We start from the raw sequence: 21,343 nt of genomic DNA, 5'->3' as shown, positions 1-21,343 counted from the left end.
AGGGGCCATAAGACATGGAGATGTCTGAGTGACATCAGCTTTGTATTAAACAATAATTTTAGTTAAAGACGCCCTATGAGGTTTTACCTGTCTTGTAGTGTGTTATATAGTTTGTTGTGCATGTAAATCGTCTGCGAAAGCTTAATTCCTAAATTTTGTACACATTGTACGTAATATGCTGAGGGACGGGTGGGATGTCTCCAAGCCGTTGACCAATCACAATGGTGCCGTCCAACTAACCAATCAGAGCAGACTAGGCTCCGGTTTCAGACAGAGGGTGAAAGAGGTGCTGCAGGACAGGCAGTATGAGAAAAATAAAGACCTTTTTGTACATTAAAGCATGTAAACATGTCACAGTAGAGGCAACAAAATACAAATATATACCTGAAAATGTTACTCTCCAAGGCATGGTCTGCAGAGACGACACAGGTTGGTATATCTGTATGATTCTGTGTTGTACTGGCTCAAAAAAAAGTCATGTTGACAGTCTCTGTTTAAGACTTTTTCATTTCAAAAAGAGACATAAAGGTAAGCAAGGACACTGAGCTTGAGCTCTCATGATGCAGGGTATTTCTGTCTTTTTCTCTCATGAGTATGGCTGCCTGTCACCGGCTTCTTCATCATCCGATTTGTCAGATATGATTGTCTTTTTGTCATCGACCCTCCCTCCTCCCCATTAATCTCTAATTATTCATATGACTTTTCTTTTACTAGCTATTGCGTATTTAATAAGTGATCAATATTGAAAAGAAGAAAGGGTGTGATGGATGAGACCATGTAGATAAATAAAGAATGGAAAAAGAAGAGAAGAGAAGAGTGGGGGGTGGGGTTGTCGGGCTGCTTGTGGCACCTTGCTTCCCCCAAGCACAAAGCAACTTCCACATCAAAATGTCACCAGAACAACAGCTGCTACTCCAGTGATAGTACTTTAAAGTAAACTTTCGACAAGTCTCCACGCACACACTCGCACCCGCACACTGCCTTTAATGAATAAGACGGTGAGTGGGAGAGTAGGGAGAAGGAGGGAAGTGGGGTTTTGGAAGGGGGGTGGGGGGGGGCACAAAGTGCTGATATTATGGGAGGAAATCTGTGTGGGAAAGACAGGCAGTCAAACTGTCAGGCGTGAGCGCTGAGACGGAACAAAGAGAAACAGTGGAGACGATTACAGTGGCGTAGCGTAGAGTGACAGAGGCATCGTGCACACAGATGAAGATAAAGGGAAAGGGGGAATTACGCCGCTGTGCACGGACCCCAAACACACCACACACACATGCATGCTCGATTGATCAATGCCACAGAGGAGAAGCATCCGGATACATGCGCTCAACATTCTCATTAGACCTAATGGATGCAGCGACGACTTTAAAATCCTACATCACCCAGCTTCTGTAGCCCAGAGGGGGTTTTTTCCCTTCGTTTTTGCTCAACAGCTGCAGGCATGTGATATAACATCGTAAAGAATAAGTCAGTGGACTATATCATAAGGAGAAACTGATAGCAGCCAATGCAACAGAGGTGCAAACAAATAACATGTGCTTTAACAGCTGCCAGATTCACTTCTCCTCTGACCAGTCTCCACGGCCACGGAGCATCATTTGTCAATGTCAATGTCAGATTCCTGGAAACTGAATCTTCTACTGCCATCTTCTGGATGATACCTCACATAACAACACCCATTCAAACTGGCAACAATATTTTTGGATACCTCCAAAATGTACTGCATCAATCGGAAAAAAACTGTCAACAAATAAACATTTCTGTCATTTTTTTATGAATAAAATGTTATAAATCAGGCTTTCAAATGACATGTGAACAAACCCCTTTGGTACACCTTTCAGAATTTGTATAGAAATACAATTTTCAAGACATAATAGGAGAACAGGGTACAACTCTTTAACTAATCGCTATTACCGTGAAACTTTCCCAGTCCACAGGGTTCCAAGATGCCCTGACCCTCTAACATCAGACCTCCATATGGACACAGGGAAAAGATCCTCTCACCTCATCAAGGGCAGTGAAGAGCTGGTTCTCACTGACAGGCAGCAGGCTCTTCAGGACTCGTCTGAACTCCGCTCTGCTCACCATCCCTGTACCAAGAGGGTCCACTGCCATGAAGGCTGACTTAATGTTGGCCAGTCTTCCGTGGATAAGAGGCTCCACCTGCTCCAGGGCGAGCTGCTGGCCTCGATGCACTGAGGATTCAGTAAATAAGGAAGAAAAATCTAATCTTATCTACTTGATGGAAATGTAGATAGAGAAGCTATTTAAAAAAAGACATTAGTTATAACCAACTCTTCATTAATATAAAGGGGACACTTTCTTTTAGTATTGAAACACCAGGACAGGCAATAATCATTGACCTAAATGAAATGATATTAATCCTCTAAGAACAATGTACAGGAGAGGAAGCTGAAGTAAGGAAAAAACGCTTACCTCCGTCTGGGTGTATCCATGACTTCCTGTATACCCCACCTGTGTGTGTTCTCGTGGCGGAGTGTGTGTTATTTCTCATAGTAGAGATGGACTGTGAGCCGAGGACCAGTTTTCCCATTCCGGGATGGAGAGGCAGCAGCTTGGCCATACCAGGAGGAATTTCTAATTGTGGGACATAGGCAGGAGCAGGACAGGAGGCTGTTAAACGACAGTGGTTAGAGACTGGTTGCTAGTTAACACATGAACTCTGTGTGTGTGTGTGTGTGTGTGTGTGTGTGTGTGTGTGTGTGTGTGTGTGTGTGTGTGTGTGTGTGTGTGTGTGTGTGTGTGTGTGTGTGTGTGTGTGTGTGTGTGTGTGTGTGTGTGTGTGTGTAAAATGAGCCACACCGTATTTAACTGAGCCATTCAGCCTTGTTTTGTTGCCGCAGCTCACCATTGTCAAACCTATCACCATGGATGCAAAAAAAGTTGTGTACTTTTTTAAAAATGTGCAATGGCATGACAGAGACTTCATAAAAGCAAAAAAAAAAAAAGTGTATAAGGTTAACTCTTAGTACAAGTGCTCACTTAACTGCTTGTACTTCCACTGGAGTATTTCCATTTTATCTTAACCAATTACATTTCAGAGAGAAAATTATATGTTTAGTCTATCCCATTGAACAGCCATATGTTTTAGCTGTTTAGCAAGTTAAGATCAAAACATATCTATAATGAAAAATGTAGAATGCAAAACAGTGCTAGCAAAATAAATATATGCCTGCATTTGACACTTACATGGTCTATTCTGCTGCAAAACCACAACTTCTATTTTAGATACTTCAAAGCAGGCCTACTACTTAAGTGGTGTTATTGATAATACATTTTTATTTTGAGAGATTCACCCATAGAGCTTTTACATTGTTCGAGAAAAAAGTATTACTGATGTGTATTGATTATTTAAAACAAAAACATGTGTCTGAGTGAGATACGTGTTGGCTACCAGTGCACTTGCTTGTATCATGTCCTCATAATCAAAACTAAGTGTGTATTTAACAAATATTTCGTTTGAAAAGATGAAACTGTATTTTTCTTTTCATGTTATTGTTTTAATACTTGATATGTTTTCCCCTGATATGCATTTTTTTGTTCATATATGTTCTTTGGAGAGAAAAAAAGTGTCATGTCCTAAAGTCGCATTCCTGTGTCGTTGTCAATACAAGAGTGCTAGTAGTTAGCAGATAGTTTAGAAAAATACTTACTGCAAGGTCTTTGGCTATGGTTGGCGCCTTGCGGTGCTCATTGACAAAAGGAGCAGCGAGACTAAACATGTTGGAGTCAGCTGAAGAAGTTTCCAGGGTTAAAAAGTCACGATGTGGACGCCACTTCTCATCTTCACTGTTATGCAAAAGCTAAAGTGTGCTAGCTAGCTAAAGTTTGTTTGCTAACTATCAACATCGACAATGTCAATGATTGAAAAGGGAAGTTGGAGTGCCATAAATATGAATATGTTATCAATTACACCTCTAATGTGGCTATGGTTTCATAGTCACAACACACTTGAATGTGAAAAGTGTTGTTCATGATGACAAACCCATACAGAACTTCACAGTTTCACTAAACTATAAACCACGTTGGGCCTCTTCCTGCTCATTGTTTTGGTTTTACCACCCAACAACTGTTCGGTTCACTTTCATAGTTTATTCTCCTCTCTTAAGGCCACTGTACCTGCTCTGCACTAAATGACACTACTACTTAAAACAAATAAACATAGTGGATTATTTAGCAGCTAAAAACAAAGCCAGTTGTGTCAGAGGTTAATGAAGACTAGAAACAAAGCTGAAAGAGAGATACAATTTTTCCTACTTTGTTTAGCAGGACACAAGCATGACTTCAATGCTAATGTGGTGTCTTATGGATGTGTAAAAGGGCCTCTGATATTTATAGCAATTACAAAGGTTCATTATCATTGTTCGAGAACACATTTTTGCAAAAGACAGATGTGGAGAACAATCATTCATACACTGAAGACATTAAGTAAGGAGAACAGAATCATCCAGTATTGCCTGAAGACACAACTTTATTAATAAACCAGCAAGCAAAGCATGTACAATACAACGCCCAGGAAACAGAGAAAGGCATGTATAAAAACCCAAACAAACCAATAAAGTGGAGATGGGCAGCTGAAGCCTTGCCAACGGCTGTAAACAGAGTGACAGAGAAGAAGGAAGAACAATGAAAGGAAAGAATGAGCAGTGGCGTGACGAGTTTGTGCGGAGGTTGTCGTTTACACCAACACAATAAAGACATTCACAAGTGTCCGGTAGAGCGCAGGGACTGGGGAGCAGGAGCTGGACTGGTTGTAAGTGATGCCTCGGGTTAAAGAGTCTGACATTGATGCTGTTGAGTTTTACTAAAACCAAAATGTAATGCTGGTTATGAACACTCTGCTCTCCTCTCTTGCAACCAAAACCGGACATTTCTGAGAAAACCGAGAAAGAGGACACTATTCAACCCCTCAGTGGGGTACAGTATGTAGCATGGTTCACACAAGAATAGGATGATCCGATTACCAAACTTTCCGCATCCGCAAATAAACAATAACAGTTATTTACTTAATGAGTGTTGGGTGCATCCTCTGATACCCAAAACATGACATCAAATTGCCAGGCTTCCTTGTGAGGTCTTTTGAGATGTTTAATAGGTGTGAACTCATCCATCTTTATAGGATATACATACTCTTTATTCTTCCCCAGTGTAACTCCCCATATAAGTGACAGGTCGTCTTACAGAGGTGCGAATATGTGGCTAAGTGTAAACCAAGGTATATTAAAATAGTCTCACCTCAGCCAAGGAGGTTATGTTTACTATTGTTGGTTTGTTTGTCTGTGTGTCAGTAGGGAACAATTCAGATTACATTTTCATGAATAGATCCGAATCACGGTGCCGAAACGAACTTGCTGGAGGTCTGCGCTCTCCGAGTACTCTTTATTGAACACAATCCTATTATGTGCCTTGAGTTTTTAGAAGACATGTTTGCTTAAGCTATCAGCTTTCTACCGTTCCTTCGCAGGCTTTCCTTTCCTTTACTTCTTTGTTCATGTATTTAAAAGAAACAGATCATTTCAAAGCCCCTTTTAAAATCCATCCACACGGACCTTAAATATTAAGACGAGTGGGTAAAATCTGTCTTTTATTCCTTGGAGACATAAGCTGGATATGTTATTCTGTGTTTGGCACAGCTGAATCTACAACCAAGCAGCAACTGCTCATTTGAACCACTGTCCATGATCTTAAGGAAAAAACGTGCAACAGTTTGCATTTGAAAATAATCATGTTTGTACCCAAAAGGCCAGTGTAAATTCCCAGCAAAGTATTGAAGAGTAAAGTGTTCCACTCCTTAAAGACATTAATTGTATAACTTGTATGTAACTCGATCAAGCCATCTTATTACTCATACTTTTTTGCGGGGGGAGAAAATTCTATTGCCATTTGTGATTTCTGTCTTGCTTTCAGCCTTTCACTGGGATATCCTACCATTGTATTTTTGATTGAACAACCACTGAGAGGCGCCAATGACATAAAAGATCAGACGACTCCTTGAATTTAACGTCTAAATCAATAAGTAGCTGAGCGTAACTGATCTATCTCTGTTTCCCTTTCTCTCTCTGTTTCTCAAACACACACTCGCAAACATCCATACACACGATGCTGAAAACCCTGCAGCACTTTGAGGAGAAAAACAATGATCATCTAACACAAAAGTCTCCCAGCTGTGTGACGCTGAGCTGCTGGACCGATTGTTAGGCGTGATAGGCTTCTTCTTTATATGTTTGGCTTCATTTCTTACAGTTAGCTTCCATTCTTATACCTGACTTTAGCAACTTTTGCATCAAGAAAACTGCTAATGCACACACAGTTTCAGGGTTAGACCGATATGTGGCATCAACAGATTAAAGAGTTGTCTGTAAAACCTTAAATTCTTGTTCTGAAGTCATTATGTGTCCACCATATCTGTAGCTGGTGACCTTAGACTGGTCCTATTCAGCAGGGTGTTGCCTAGGGAAGTTAGTTTGCAGTATTGTATTCTGGTTTCCTCTCCAATGAATAAGTGTGTATGTGTGGCCTGACCTACAGAGCTACTCGGCTCTAGTAAAACGGTTTCATTAGCATTTGGAGGGGTTCACTGTCTCCAGACGATGTAAATGTTTCAGAGGGTTTATCCACCTGACAACCAGACACATCGGAGAGAATCCCTGAAGCTACCTGTAGATATTTATGGCTGATCAGCACTGCAAATGACTAGTCCGCATGATGTACGTTCTCCAACAGGCAGTTAGACCTCTATTGTCGTTGTCGCCAGAGGGTGAACTAGGGCAGCATAAAGCCCTCCACTGATGGCACAGGTGTTCATGCTCACGAGTGGTTTGTTTCAGTATTCTGGAAATCTGGAATGTTGATCCACTGCTTTCAAAGCATTTGAAAATATTGCCATTTAAATTAATTCCTCATTGTACTTTATAATTCTAATTATTTTCTTTAATATATAGTTGGAGTCATAGCCCTGCGTGCAGCGGGCGCATATTTCCTTCTATTTAAAAAAAATGAAGAGTTGCACAACGTAGTGCCACAACGATTAGCAGAGCCTTAGCGCTTGACGCAAAATATGTGATGTTGTCCTTCTGGTCCGCCCAAGAAGCCGATTGGTTTCTGCCTACATGCTGGTGTTCTCACAGACTAATTGATGTCTTTATCCCCTTCATATCTCAACCCTATGAAACCTGTCTCTTTTTCCCGCCTTTGAATGCTTTTGCCTTTTATATGTAGGGGGAACAAAATCCCAGTAACTGTTTTCTGGCATACCCAGTTCTTTATGAACTGGTGAAAAACAGACTACCATCACAGCGAGACTACCATCACAGCGAGACTACCACTACATGAGAACATTGAATGGCAGGAAGTGACCTATTGGCGTTTCCATGTGATTCAGCCACAAATATCTGCATGTAGCTCGAATCCCTGTTAGGAACTCTGTTGGACAATTTAAATATTAATGTTGACCAATACTTCAGGTTGAAAGTACTGGCATCTGCCTTCAAACACCTATATCGGTCGAACCCTGGTTAATATGTACATATAGGAGGTAGGGGTTGAGGGAGGTTTGGTTTAACTATTGACCGGTCCACAAGGGTGTGATTTTTTTTGTTGTTGTTGGAGACTTGCTCACTTGAGACAGATTGCATTAAGGGAAAAGTCTTGTAATGTAATCCTGCTGTCAGACTGTACCCTTAAATCTCACACTCTACGGAGATATAGGATCGTGGGTTTGGTCGATTGCACTGGAGGAGATCAGTGGGGGGAGGGTCAGGTGCTGCTCACAGGCAGAAGTCAAAGGTCAGGTCGGACTTTCCCATCTTCTGTCTGTACACCGTGTCGAACATCTCATTCATGGACACTGTGAAGACATCCTTCCACAGTCCGGCACGACCTGCAGGCAGGAGAGGACAGTGGTTTAGTAAAACGTTCAGTCAGAACGGCTCAAACAAAGTGACCCATACCTAAAACTGATTTAACAGACACATTGATTTGAGAATTGCTTTGTCTTTTGGGCATACATTCTAAATATTTCACTACAGTGTGTTCACATGGAGATGGACGGCGCTGAGTGCAGCATTTCTGATCAGTTTGAAATTGTTATATATCTATTTCATTTCAATCACACCTCAATAACTAACTAGCAATACATTCAATGATTCTGTTGAGGTTTTCAAATGAAGCATTGTCCAAATCATATTGTTTTGATGTCTTCAACCTAATAAACAAAATAATAAATATATCAGAAAAATTGATATTTGTGTTACTCTGTTTTTCTTTGATGCAATATATGGTGCTCTAAGATTGCTGGGAATGCAAGGAGGAACAAATAATAGAATTTTTGGGCCATTTGAATGTTTATGAATTAAACTTAAAACCTAACGCCGTAAGTAAATCAAAATAAGGGCACAAGGCTTTTGGTTTTGCTTCATAAGCTGCACGGGCTTTATGTAGCCATGCTCAGATGTTATGGCGGCATAACATGATTCTGCTGATGATGGTTTTGATGTAAGACCCACGTCAATTCTGATGATTCATCGATCGGACACTTTCAGCTGCAGAGTGAACGCAGCACGCCGTGACTCTGACTCACCTGCATGCGGTGTGTGTGTGTGACACAGATCAGACTGACACCTGGCAGCTGTGTGTTAAGCCTACAGAACACCAGACACCAGATTTCCATGCACTAAAAGAAAAAGAATTAGATGGGAAAAACTGAAATAAAAGAAAAGAACAAATGACAGAAATCATAAGCAAACATCAACATAGGAACTGTAACATAAAATAAAATGACTCATTATGAAAAATAAGATGTTATATGGAAAGATGGTTTAATCAAAAGGGACTAGGCCTACAGGTTGAATGGCTTTACAGCCGATAGCAATATGTGGTGTGGATACAAAATGACTCAGGATGCTGAACTCTCTCCCTCCCTCTCTCGCTCTCTCTCTATCCTCCGTCCCTCCCTCAATCCTCTGTCTCTCTCTCCTCCCTCCCTCCCTCCTCTCTCCCTCCCTCTCTCCTCTCGCTTCCCCTCTCTCCCCCTCTCTCATCTCCCTCTACCCCCGCTCCCATCTCTCCCCTGACCTCTCCGCCCTCCGTCCCACCCACCTTTCCCCACAGCCTCAATGGAAATGTAGCAGGACATTAATCCCCCCTCCCTCACACACCCGTCCCTCATCCAGCACCAGTCATTTTCTATTCTCCGCTGCTACTGAAAATGTACTTTTGTACTATTTTTTGCACTAAAGCACTACTTGCACTACCTTCAAACTGTGTTGATTGTGTCTAACATATGTATATATTACTTAGTTTTTTTTGTATACCCCCTTTTTACCCCCTTTCTTTTTTTTTCTAGGCTCTTATCTTTTATGTTATATGTTCTTGTTTATATTTGCACTGTGGGACTGCCAGAAACGGTATTTCAATGTTCTGTATGTATAACACATGTGGAAACTTCGACAATAAAGTGGACTTTGACTTTGAAAATGTGTCCACAAGGTGGTGCTATAATCATCTCAAACTGAGCATGAGAAAGCCCTTGTATCAATGTGCACAACTTGAAGATCCCATTACCTACTTAGGACATAAACACAAAACGAATAATTGCATATATAAATAAGGGTTTGGGATTTAGTTGGATATTCATTTCATTTAGACATTTTAGTCTCCTTTTTCTTTTCATAGTAATATCTTTCACAGTAGAGTGTTTCCCTTCTCATGACAGTGGTGTGTAGGCATTGTTTAGGCATTAGCTAAGGAGCTAACTTGCTAATTCTGGTAGCAGTTGTTGATCCAGCCAGTTTAGGGATTTGCTACGTTAACATTAAGATTCTGTGAAATGAAATCAAATTACCATAAAATAACAAGGAAAATACATATTATGAAATATAAATGTCCTCCTGAAATAGTGTCATCATGGAACTGTATATATAGATACAGCTCTGGGAGGATATGGATTATGATTTTTCTCTACCTCCCTGGTCTTCAAATAGCTTTGTAAGAGGAGCTCCGGTGGTTTGGTCGATATCATTATCATCCTAACATAATCAGGCCTGAAGTCATGGCTTTAAGAGAAGCAGTACCTTTGTGTATTCAGTACAGTTCTTTCTCCCGAATGGATCTAAAACCTGTGGCATTATCACAGCGGTGTTTTCCTAGAGTATTTTACCACGAAATGCATTTGTTGCACCCATTTACGGAAATTATCATTGAGCTATCACTTATGATTTCCTTGAGCTGTGTCTTGTTTGCGGCATTTGTGACTTTTCTCCCAAATCCACAAGCATTCCAGTGGTACCTTAGTTGAACTGCAAACCAAATTAGCACGGGAGTTGAAAAGGAATTCATTTTTAGTGGAAAAGTTGTAAAAAGTAGATTCGAAATATTGTGTACCTTTTTTTTTTTTTTAAACCAATATTTTAACATATATGTTCTACACATTGATTGGAATTCACAATTCTGTTATACCACATAATTTAACACATATTTACAGTCATTAAAGGTCTGCTCAACTGAAGGAGTTGTGTCTACTTGACTTGTAAGTGTAGTGGGGTGTTTGGGAATGCACCTCCCCCAAACCACTCCCCTAATTAGGGCAGAGTAGAAATTGCACCTGCTGCAATTGTTCTTCCCTTTGGCTCTGCCTTCACGGTCGGTGGTGCAGGTAGGCTGTCTCTCTCAAAATATGTCTCAGTTACTTCTAGTTTTTGTTAAGCTCACTTGCTGTTTCTTTGCAGTTTGTCCGGTGACTCTTTGTTCCTGTGGTGAGTAGAGCAAAGAACCTCAATTGTTTGTGCCTCATGGTAGCCAATTTCTAACCAGATTGCTTTTACCATTGCTTTTAGGTTCCCCTGCTGCAGTTTTGTTTAATCAAGTTTAGTTTCAGTTAGTTTATGTTTAGCCAACTTTGTTTGTTTAACCTTGTTTTCAGTTATTTCTTATTTCCGTTAGTAAAGCTGAGTGCCGGTCATTGGGGGGGCTAGTCACCCTCACTATTTGTTGTGGTGAAGATCACCGGGGAGCACGAGTGACTGACCTGTTTGCTGTGTGTGGTTTGCTGTGGCTGCACCTGGTGAGTATTTGGTTACACCCTAGTGTCACGAGAAGTAGCCTGCCACCCCATTAACTGGCCTCAGCTCACTTCAGGTTTAGTTTCTTTTTTTGTATAGACTTTTAACTGTTTTAGATAACGATTTTAATCCATTATATAATAAAGATCATTTTAAAGCTGAGTCATTCTTGTTTTTATAACCCATTATTTTGTCTTCCAGCACGGTTTCCTTTATTTATTGTGAAACACGTCTCTGCCCCTCAGTCCTGAACCTGTGTCCTCCTCTCTTTATGTTTATATCCTGGGGTACAAGTCCCCAGGTGGCGTTGTCAGACCTCCGTCCCACTTCATTATCATTTAAATTTAACCACACCACCCTGCCACATAAGCATATGTTTGTTGTTTTGCTACAGCAGGCCTACTTTTGGATATTGTAAAGAATTTAGAAATTGCTTCATTGACCTTACAAAATACAGTTGTGGTGATTTGCGTAAAATCCAGAAAACAGACAGAAATCTTTACAAACATCATGGGGACAAAAACTGTAAAATCATAAATTGAAGGACCTGAATGTCAGATGATGTGAAAGTGTAATAGAAATGGGTTGAAGACACATCTGGTGGATCTGGTGAATCTCCACACTTTGGGGTTCAGTTAAGCCCAAATCAAAAGCCCTTTTACCAAGACCTCAATGACAGAAAATCAAAACTCACCCCTGCAGATGGACAGTGCCTCGGTGTTGCTGCACTGCTCGATGAGCTGGTTGCAGCTCTCCACCATGCCCTCCAGCTGAGCCTTGTCACAGGAAACACCAAGGAACTGAGCTAACTGTTGCACCAGTGTGCCCAGATCCTGGAGAGAGGAGGTTGGTGGTTAAAAATCTAATAAAGTGCATTTACTCAAGTTCTACCTTAAGTTCAATTTTCATGTACTTGAGTGTTTTTATTTTCTGCTACTTTATACTTCTACTCCACTAAATTGTGGAAGCAAAAATTCCAGTTAGTCTACCAAATGTAGATGATAGATAAATATATACATCTTCTAAATGTATAAATCCACTAATAAAAAGACTATGATTTATTATTATTATTTAGGTAGGTTAAGATATCCAGCAGCAGAATATAAAGTAATTCAAATCAGCTTCTCCATGATAGACCGATAAATACATCAATGATCATAATCCAGTCATTTAATATAAATAATTCTGATGGCAATCCTTTTGTACTTCTACATAAGTAAAAGCGACAATGGGAAACTGCCTCTTGTCTTAAGAGCTTAGATAACACCAAGGCAGTGATTGTGTTTCCCCAAATAACATCCACCCACAACTGTGGAGCACACACAGTTCCTCGAAATTTACACAATCTATGTAGCATAAAGGTGAGGAACACAGACTGTGTATGAAAGGACTAAATGTACAGCTCTGTAAGGACGTCCTCCAGTAGCGGTTGAACAAAACCTGTGTATGATTACTTTACAGCCCTGGGTTGTATAGGTCTACACATGCATGTGTTTGTTCAAGGCAGGTTCAGAGGTCACTGAAGCTGGTACACGAGTTATGGTGCACTTTCCCTCTCTCTTTAGTGAAATTTCCTGAAAGTCTAGGAGGAAACTCAATTTACCAAACTACCAAAAGATGGCTGAGGTTAGGCATTTAAGTTATTTCAATAAAAGCCATTTCTGATCAATTGCATTCTGCTTTCAGTTCTTAGAAATCTAACGCCTTTCTCAAAAACAAAGGACATGTTTGAGGTTGTACCTCGTAAACGTGATAACCCAGATAGTGTAGAAAGGGACCTATGGTAAAGCAAAGTGCAAATATTGATTTGGCGTATTTCTTTGAGTTTTTTACACAAGAATGTGTCTGTACAAAGGATAGATAGTCTGCTATGTTGTATGAAAAGTAGCCTTGTTGGAAAATTATGGGAACAGGCTTTGAATTAGGTAGGATATGTGTTGACTCAAAAAATGTTCCTTACCTTCTTTCCATTGTTCTGATTGTGAGATAAATAAGAGATACCAGGTTTGGGTGTTTTCCACAAACACATGGTTTCTTTGATAAAGTCTAAAATCCCTGATGTCTTTATACGTTTTAAATATTGAATCCAACGCAAAGTATACAGTGACAGGATTTTGACGAATACAGGATTTCGCATACAGGGTCCCTCAGCTTTTGAACTCCCTGTATAAGGATATTAGGCTTACTGTCTAAATATAGTTTATATGTAACTTCCCCCCTCAAACAGCTGCACAGTACAGCTGCTCCACTGGAATTGTTTACTGACCCACTTTCTATATTAATTACTCTTTACATTCAGTGGCTTCAGATCTCCACAAAGGCCACAATACTGGGCGATGGTCTCTATAAAAAGATTCTCATGGTGTATGTAGGCAACAAGATAAGATCTTGGTATTGATTTCTATTTGTAGTCTGAGTAGTATTGACCACAGACTCTATATAAAATGTGTTGACCAATCATGTTGTAAACAAAAGACCAACAGACAGAAAAGCCATCTCGGTCCAGACATCCATTAAACCTGATACCTAAAAGATTGCCCCCATGGCCACAGAGTCTTTGGGTGATGACTCAGTGAAATGTCAAAATAAGAGCTCACAGACAATCCCCAAAACAAGCATGAGGACGTTACCTTGTACATGTCTTCATACTTTAAGAAGAGGACATTGGAGTCCATGCGATGTTCCCAAAATTCCTGAACGTGTTCAAACCAGGAACCGTATCCCACTGTGAGAAAGAGAGACACACACAGATGGATACACTCCGCAGACAAACACTATATGAAGTCACTGAGATGGTTCAGTCCTCCCGAACCCTGCGTACTCACGCTTGTCATGCATGAAGCGGCGGCAGAACTCCTGGAAGGTTCCCCGGTAGCTCATGGTCCTGAGGCTGCGGTGGAACTGGTAGTAGGACACCACCAGGTCCTTAGGGTTACGAGCCATGTAGATCACCTGGAAGAGAAGCACCACAGTACTCACAACAGTCAGATACAAGATATTAGCCCCAGGTCATAGTGAGGTGTGAAAAGAGTCCAATAAAATGTGGTTATTGGAGCTGATGGATGATGTCATCTTTGAAAGACTGGTATAGTATTTAATACAAATTATATATACACAAATATTACATTTATTTATGACATTTTTCTTTTTTCCTTTATTTGATAGTACAAACTATGAGAGAGAAAGGCGATAACATTGGGTTAGACAGCTGATAATACCTATTGCTTGTATGTGATAACAAGTATTCATCTATTTTATTTTGAGCTATTTATTTTAATATTGGATTTAAATCTGGCATATTAAATTACTTGGTATGTATTCAACACTCAAGCTGTCCTGCTTTTCTAACTTGAATTGTACATGGATGAAACCGTATGACACCAACGTGATATTTGTTACTTTTAAAATTATTTTTTAAATATAACAGTTTGACTAAGGGTATCAACCAAATAAAGATTTGTCATTTCAATATGTTTGTCATTTTTCTACCCTAATCTGCATTTATAGTACAGAATCCTGAACTCATGTTAAACTCCTAAATTGGAAAACGTATTAATAAATGAAGTGAAAATTCACTACTGCATACTGTCCATTATCGGAGGACTGACCTTGGCCTCTCCGTTGTGCATGGCTGTGGGGAGGAACCGATAGGGAAGATGGCTTTTAATCAGACGAGGGGAGGTCAGCTCCTGTGGAGACACAAATGAATTTATTACTTTAAGCTGTATTCTTTTGTCAAGTCTTTATGGCTTCCAGCTCCAGCGCTGGAAAATGTCATACATTGTCTTGATCTACAGTATTATTCAATGTGGAAATTCTAGCTAGCTATGATGCTATCACTGTGTCTGTTCTCAAAGTGATGTTATTATTTAAGTATTGGGCCAATTGCTTGACTCTGAAACAGGTTGAGCAATAAAAGTGGATGTTTTGCTGATAGTTACAAGCCCTTAAGCGCTTAACCTGTTTATACAGTCGTTTTGGACTTTAGCCTTTGTCAGTCACAGTAGTCCCTATGAATCACCCTTCAAATTGATAAACCGGGTCCTATATTCCCTGACTGTTAAATCTCATCTTTCATACACCTTCTGGCTTCAAACATGTTATGATCAAGCTGAAATGACACTGTCTGGATTTGTTTTTCAGGCTTGACATAAACCACCATTTTCACAGAGCCCATCATGAGTCATATGCCCTTTTTAATACAGTATCAATGTTGTAAAAAATGGGGCTTGTGATGAGTTGGGTTTTCCTTTGAAACATAAAATCGTGACCAAAATGGTTGGTTTTAAAGAAAATGGCTTTGCTGTCTGAACAGACCAGCCTTGTGATTGCAAGCGAGGTTAGCCTTGTTTTGATAGTGCTGGTGTTATTGAAACCAGAATCTTATCAAGATAAGCAAAGTCAAATTACAAATGCTCAGCTGTTTTCGGCTACATTACCTGTATGATCTCCAGGCCAGGTTGGGGGTACTCTAAGACAGGAAGCTGTTCATCGATGTTCATAAGGCCAATCTCATCTGGGTCTGCCCCCTGACTCACAAGATACACAATCTCCTGGAGTACACTGGTGCCTACAGGGAGATAAAACAAAGCCAGGGGATATTCAGGTCTGGGACGTCAGAAAGAGTACAATACAAATGATTTTGCACAAGTTAAGCATTTAGTAAAAACAATAAGACAGAAAAGAAGTCAAACTAACGGTTTCGATGTAAGCTAAAAGAATGAGTCATGGGATTTGGGACCACGGCAGGGACAAAAACCGAAATATGGTTATTTGTGTAAAATTAAAACATTTTGAAAAGGTAAATTAGCCATTTGTAATGAGGTCATATTTCAGGGGTTGTGTGGTTAGCTGTCTCAAAAAGCCCTAAATACAAATTCATGCAGCTATAAAATAAAAATAAAAAAGATATCCAAATCAATTTCACACAATCACATAATCTGTCTTATTCCAAACGTTATTCAAATTCTACCTTGTTAAAATGTTGCCTACACTACCCACAATGCAATTTTCCCACTTTTCAGAACGTCCTGGCCCTACCCACAGTCACTACTAAAGGGTCTTTCTTATTCTGTTACCATCATCTTTTTTTTTGCCACGCCAATCTGTGTTGTCCCTGTGTTTCATTTTGGCTATACGCGTGTGCCGGTCCAATCGAACATCCTATACACACTTTTGGCAAACAGAAGTTTAGAAATGCATCCAAATGAAGTGGTGGTATAAGACAAGATGCGTCCAAGGGAACAAACTGAGTGGGGTCTGAGTGAGGCTTCAGGCTGGCCACATGCTGGCTGTGAAACAAAATAAACCATGTCATTAAGATTTGTCAGTTCCCTGAAAAGACTTTCTCGCTCTAAAAGGAGACTTTTATCGCTCATTTGTACCAGTTATGATGTGTTTTGCATGCATGAAAGGGCCCAGTTGTATTTGACTCGTGAAAAGCAGATTTAACGTCAAAGTTCTTCAAAATGTTTTAAACCATGTGTTCTTGATTTTACATAGAAGCATCTTCTCACTACGCTAATGTCCTCCCCAGTTGATGAAGTATCTAAAAGGATGTTAACAAAAAACATCATTGATGCATCGCCGATGTTGTAAGGTGTAGAAAGAAAAAGAACTGGAGTACCGTGACATTTGTTTTTGTAGGTCTTTATCTCCGTTTCTAACTCTGCTTTTACTTTTACTTCTTTCAAAACTTGAACATGTCGACCAAGACAACTCATTTTTATCATTACGTTTAAAGAGGCCCTATTGTGCTTTTTGGGGTTTTCCCTTTCCTGTAGTGTGTTTATGTGTATGTAAATGGTCTGCAAAGGCTTAAATCCAAAGTTACCTCCAGAGGGTAACACAATCCCCCCCCCTGCCTGAAATACTGCTTCGTGACTCCTTTGTTCACTTCTGTAACATAATGACATCACTGTGTAAAATTGCTAGCTAGCACTTCGATACATTGGGCAGGCTGAGCGTGAAAAGAGGTGCTGCAGCACAGGTAGTATGAGAAAAATGAAGCATGTAAACATGTCAAATGAACCTTAAAGTGAGCACATGTCCTCTTCAAAGGGTACATTTCTTTTCCTGTGAAAACCTCAGCCTAACTTTAAAAATCAAGTATGCTTTTGCCTGTGTCTGTTTCCCTTTTGTACTTTTAAGGTATCACAGAACTTGGTTGGAGCACACCAGATTCAGAGTACTTGGTTGGAGGTAATAAAAAAAACCAATCTAGAGTTTCTCTGATGTTTATTTTGTACCCATTGTTGGCACTGGTTTGGTTTTTGCTTTGCTTTTGCTTCACTTTATTATGCTCACCCATCACAATCTACATTATTGATGTTACTGGAATACTCTCCAAAAGCTATTTCTTCTCTTGTTTCCCTAATACTATAAATAACCACAATTTATCAGCATCTGTTATGTCCTTTCAGTATTTATCATTGACTATAAACCAGATTATTACAATTGCAACTCCATAAGGCTTCGTGAGACTCCTACATTTCCTATAATGCCGTTACATTAGACTCTCTCCATCTGGTTAACTTCAACATCTTTTAAATAACAACAGTATCCTGGTAAGCTTTTTCACAGGCTGCGTCATGCTCTCCATGACTAGCTTTGATTGTGTGCGTCTTTAAATATGCATCAATAAATCTTTTCTGAATTCTGCACAGCATGCAGCCACAGCAGAGGATGCTCTCTCCTCCATGGTGGTTATCTTGTTTATACTCACCCTCTGTGATTTATGAGAGTACGGCTGATGTCAAAACACCATGAAGTTATCGCCATTATATACCATAATGCAATCCTCACACTCCCACCCCCCTCTGTTTATAGAATCTTGCAAATCCCATTGGCCATTACTGTCACATGTGAGCCAATGGTCTCATTGCTTTGCAGCATCCTGACCATGTGGCCTGCCATGTGCTTTCATTCCCTCTGCACCAGAAGAGGTATACATGAACATAGAACATATTCTTGCTTGGGACTGTTTCTCTGAAGTGCAGAAGAAACTGTACAGTTCTTAAGATACAAATGAATGTATCACTGTTTTCTCTCCATCTTATTAAATAAGACACTGTTTTACAAGCCTGGGGGATGTTCTTCTCCTTTAATAGGGTTCCCAGCTGACATACAGATGTTGAAGGGAGCTACTGTGTTGTGGTTTGGAAGGAAGAAGGAACATCAAGTTCAGTTTTTTAGTCTTTTTTTTTTGGGTCTACAAATGTTAGGGAACATTTCAAATCAAGCTTTGACAAAGTTATGAAAGTGAGTGTTTGAACAGCAGAGCCATTGCAAAAGTGCGGTAAACCGTATTGCTAAAGAGAACAACAGGCGACTCAACTGATTGCAAAAAGAACTGAGATTGTATAACGGTCTTGATTTTAATGAGTTTATGGTCTAAATAAATGGTCCGTAGTTAAAAGTCTGCTTCAATACAGTATTCATTTTGTAAACGATGGTCCCATTTTCAGTAAAAAGACGATAAAGCAGCATAAGGGTGTGGCTTTCTTGTGATTGACAGGTCACTCTGACAGTGGTTTCCATAATGGGAGTTGTCTGGTTTTTTTCTATAAGAACTTTGACACTTTCACTATGTGTTTTAAGTTAATGATAGTTCATTTTAACTTTTTTTATTCACCCCAAAATGCCAAACTTGAGGCTTCAAAACAGTAGGCCACAAACCAATGTATGTGTGTCTATGTGTGCGTACTTAGTGTATCAGCCCGACTGTTTATAATATGAAACAAGCAAAACCATGATTTAAAACCATAGTGAAACAATAACAAATACCTGCTAACCTTGTCAACAATAAAAGTATATTTTTAAATGTTATAACATTGCAGTTTTTCTTTCAGCAGTCAGCATGAGAGGTGTTCAGAAGGTCTAAATGAATCATGACCGTACATTTAAAGGATCTCATGAAAATACCAGAAGCAGAAAAAATGAAATGGGTTTCAATACCAGGCCCAAAATAAGTGTCATCTAATTTACAATGAATGATATTTGACTGCATGAAGCATTAGTATGCAGATGGTAGTGAGTGGATTGTGTTGCTGCATCATACTGTTGTACTCACTCTGTTACATGATACTGCGAGAGAAAGCAGAAGGGCCAAACTCTAGTATGTGTAACAGACCGTGCTGCTTCCTGTTTAGGTTTTGCCCTGCAAGCATAGCTTTGTGCCGCATCCTGCCATTTCATCCCGGGAGGCCGTGTGCTAACGGTATTAAACCATATGCATGGCCGCACCAGCTAATGGCTATTTTGTGGCTGCTTAAATACAGTCGAATGCAAGCACTGGGATTTTTCACTAAGAGGGAAGAAGTCTGTGCGCTTTATACTTGTCAAATTTAACTTTGGTCTACTTTGACCCTGAATCCGCCCACTATTTTAACCCTTCAATAACTTTTTCAATCAAAAATGAGAACAATGTAAAGACAATGAAGGTAATCGCTATCTTTATTGTTGTTGACCCTTACTAGCTAGCAGTTAGCTAACAGGCTACACTTATTCTTTGCAAAGACATGCAGATTTATTATGCTCTTATCTCCTTATGGTGTGATTAAAGCCTGCTGGCTTTCTTTTCAGGACTGGTTAGTCAAATGTAATATTTCAGAAGAAAATGTAAGAATGGATCAAGATGAAAATCATTATGCTAGAGATATGAAAACGAGTGCAATTTCTAGGGTTTTGCACCCTTTTTCTTGTATATGTAGGCATTAGTATGACTACACTGTGTTTCGCAATTAAATGGGTGGAGATGCATTGATTGATGATTCATTTCCTGTTGTTCATACCTATAACTTTCTTCTCTTAGAGGCCCACAGGTGTTCCAATGCTACTTACCATAGGAAATAAAATTCCCTCGACAATGATCAACCCCCTCAGCCCTTATGCATGCACTAACAACGGGCTCCAGCTGCCCTCCAGCCGTCACATGACCGGACCCACCCAGCGTTCAGCAGGGCACCGAGCCCCGGCCGGGTGCAGCAGCACTGCGCCACAACACTCCGGAGCTGGATGTAAACACCAACTTCCATCTGTGCGTGCTATTATTATGGTGTCTAGAGAAGGCCGTGCGGACTAACAGGCGATCATCAGTTTATATTGACTCCTTTTCTTAGGATACTGCGTGTAATTTTTAAAGAAAGAGGCCTGTAACATGCACAAGCGCAGTATAAACATAAATAAACTGCGACTCACGTATTGCTGTTAAATACAGAACTTGTTATAAATGGTGATGCATGCGAACAAGAACCGCATGACACGTAACCGATGTTGTAATATGCTTGCTTATGTTATTACTAATATTTGCATGAAACTTTGATTATTACAAGGACAGCCTGCAGTCTCCCACGGAACTGCAAACCAGGTAACGTGCGGACACAGAGAGCACCGTGCCTGAAGGTGACGCAGAGGCTTGTTTACCTGACTTTGGGTAGGTGACAATCCAAATGTCGCTACTTCTGAGGGAGAAGTTGGCGATCTCCTCCATCTTCCCCCTGCAGAAGGGCGGCAGCCGCACTCCATCAAACTCGAAGTATTTGCTCTCAAACTCAATCGGCGTGCTCGGCGTGTCTGCCTCGCTCTCGGCCATCCTCGAAACGAGCCGCCAGTGCACGAACAAGTGAAACGAGCACACCCACGCGAACTGTTTTTCCAAATAGTCAATCAATCGTGACGGTGAAGGTGGTGGTGGGGATGATGGTGTGGTTGATTTTGAAACAGCGCTGCTGAGGATGCTACACGGCTGGCGGAGGAGTTGACCAGCAGCCAATCACGTGGGAGAGAAGTGATGTAATGCGCGCACTCGAGTCCCAGCATCAGGACCACTCTAGCCGAGCTCGACGATGCGCGCGACTGCAGATGAAGGATGCTCACAACACATTTCACAGATTTACACGCTCCAGTTAAAGTATTACCATAAGGCTGCTGTAATATTGCTATAACATTATGTAAGACTGTATTGTACTTAATGTTGTACAACATCTTATTGTTTATCATACAGAAAACTCAATTACCATGCTTACATTTTGTAGGCCTATATTATTATATAACCTTTTTTGTTCTGTCTTAAATGTTCTCTCTCATAGGCTTTAGGAGTGTGTAAGTGCTTTTAATTTAGGTAATTACGTGTTATTAATCAGTGAGGACAATTATACAAACAGCAAATGTCCCAACTAACCCAAGTGTCTTTCTTCTTAGAGGCCCTATTGTAAACAGTAAAAAGGAGAGTGATGATCACCAGGAGAGACAGTTGATGATGACCATAG

At 40.3% G+C, this 21,343-nt stretch overlaps 1 protein-coding gene across 1 annotated transcript; it reads right to left on the bottom strand.

Moving 5' to 3' along the window:
• Positions 1–4,488: 4,488 nt before the first annotated feature.
• Positions 4,489–20,845, bottom strand: sult4a1 (sulfotransferase family 4A, member 1). Its single transcript, XM_063905476.1, has 7 exons — positions 20,499–20,845; positions 15,515–15,645; positions 14,684–14,764; positions 13,901–14,027; positions 13,706–13,800; positions 11,770–11,908; positions 4,489–7,897 (listed from the first exon to the last, which is right to left on the bottom strand). The coding sequence occupies exons 1-7, from the start codon at positions 20,665–20,667 to the stop codon at positions 7,785–7,787; spliced, it is 855 nt and encodes a 284-aa protein (XP_063761546.1). The 5' UTR covers positions 20,668–20,845; the 3' UTR covers positions 4,489–7,784.
• Positions 20,846–21,343: the final 498 nt, after the last annotated feature.

This window comes from Eleginops maclovinus, chromosome 17, assembly GCF_036324505.1.
Source record: "Eleginops maclovinus isolate JMC-PN-2008 ecotype Puerto Natales chromosome 17, JC_Emac_rtc_rv5, whole genome shotgun sequence".
NCBI lineage: Eukaryota > Metazoa > Chordata > Actinopteri > Perciformes > Eleginopidae > Eleginops > Eleginops maclovinus.
The sequence above is the reverse complement of the archived record's forward strand: the minus strand, read 5'-3'. Positions and strand labels throughout refer to the sequence as shown.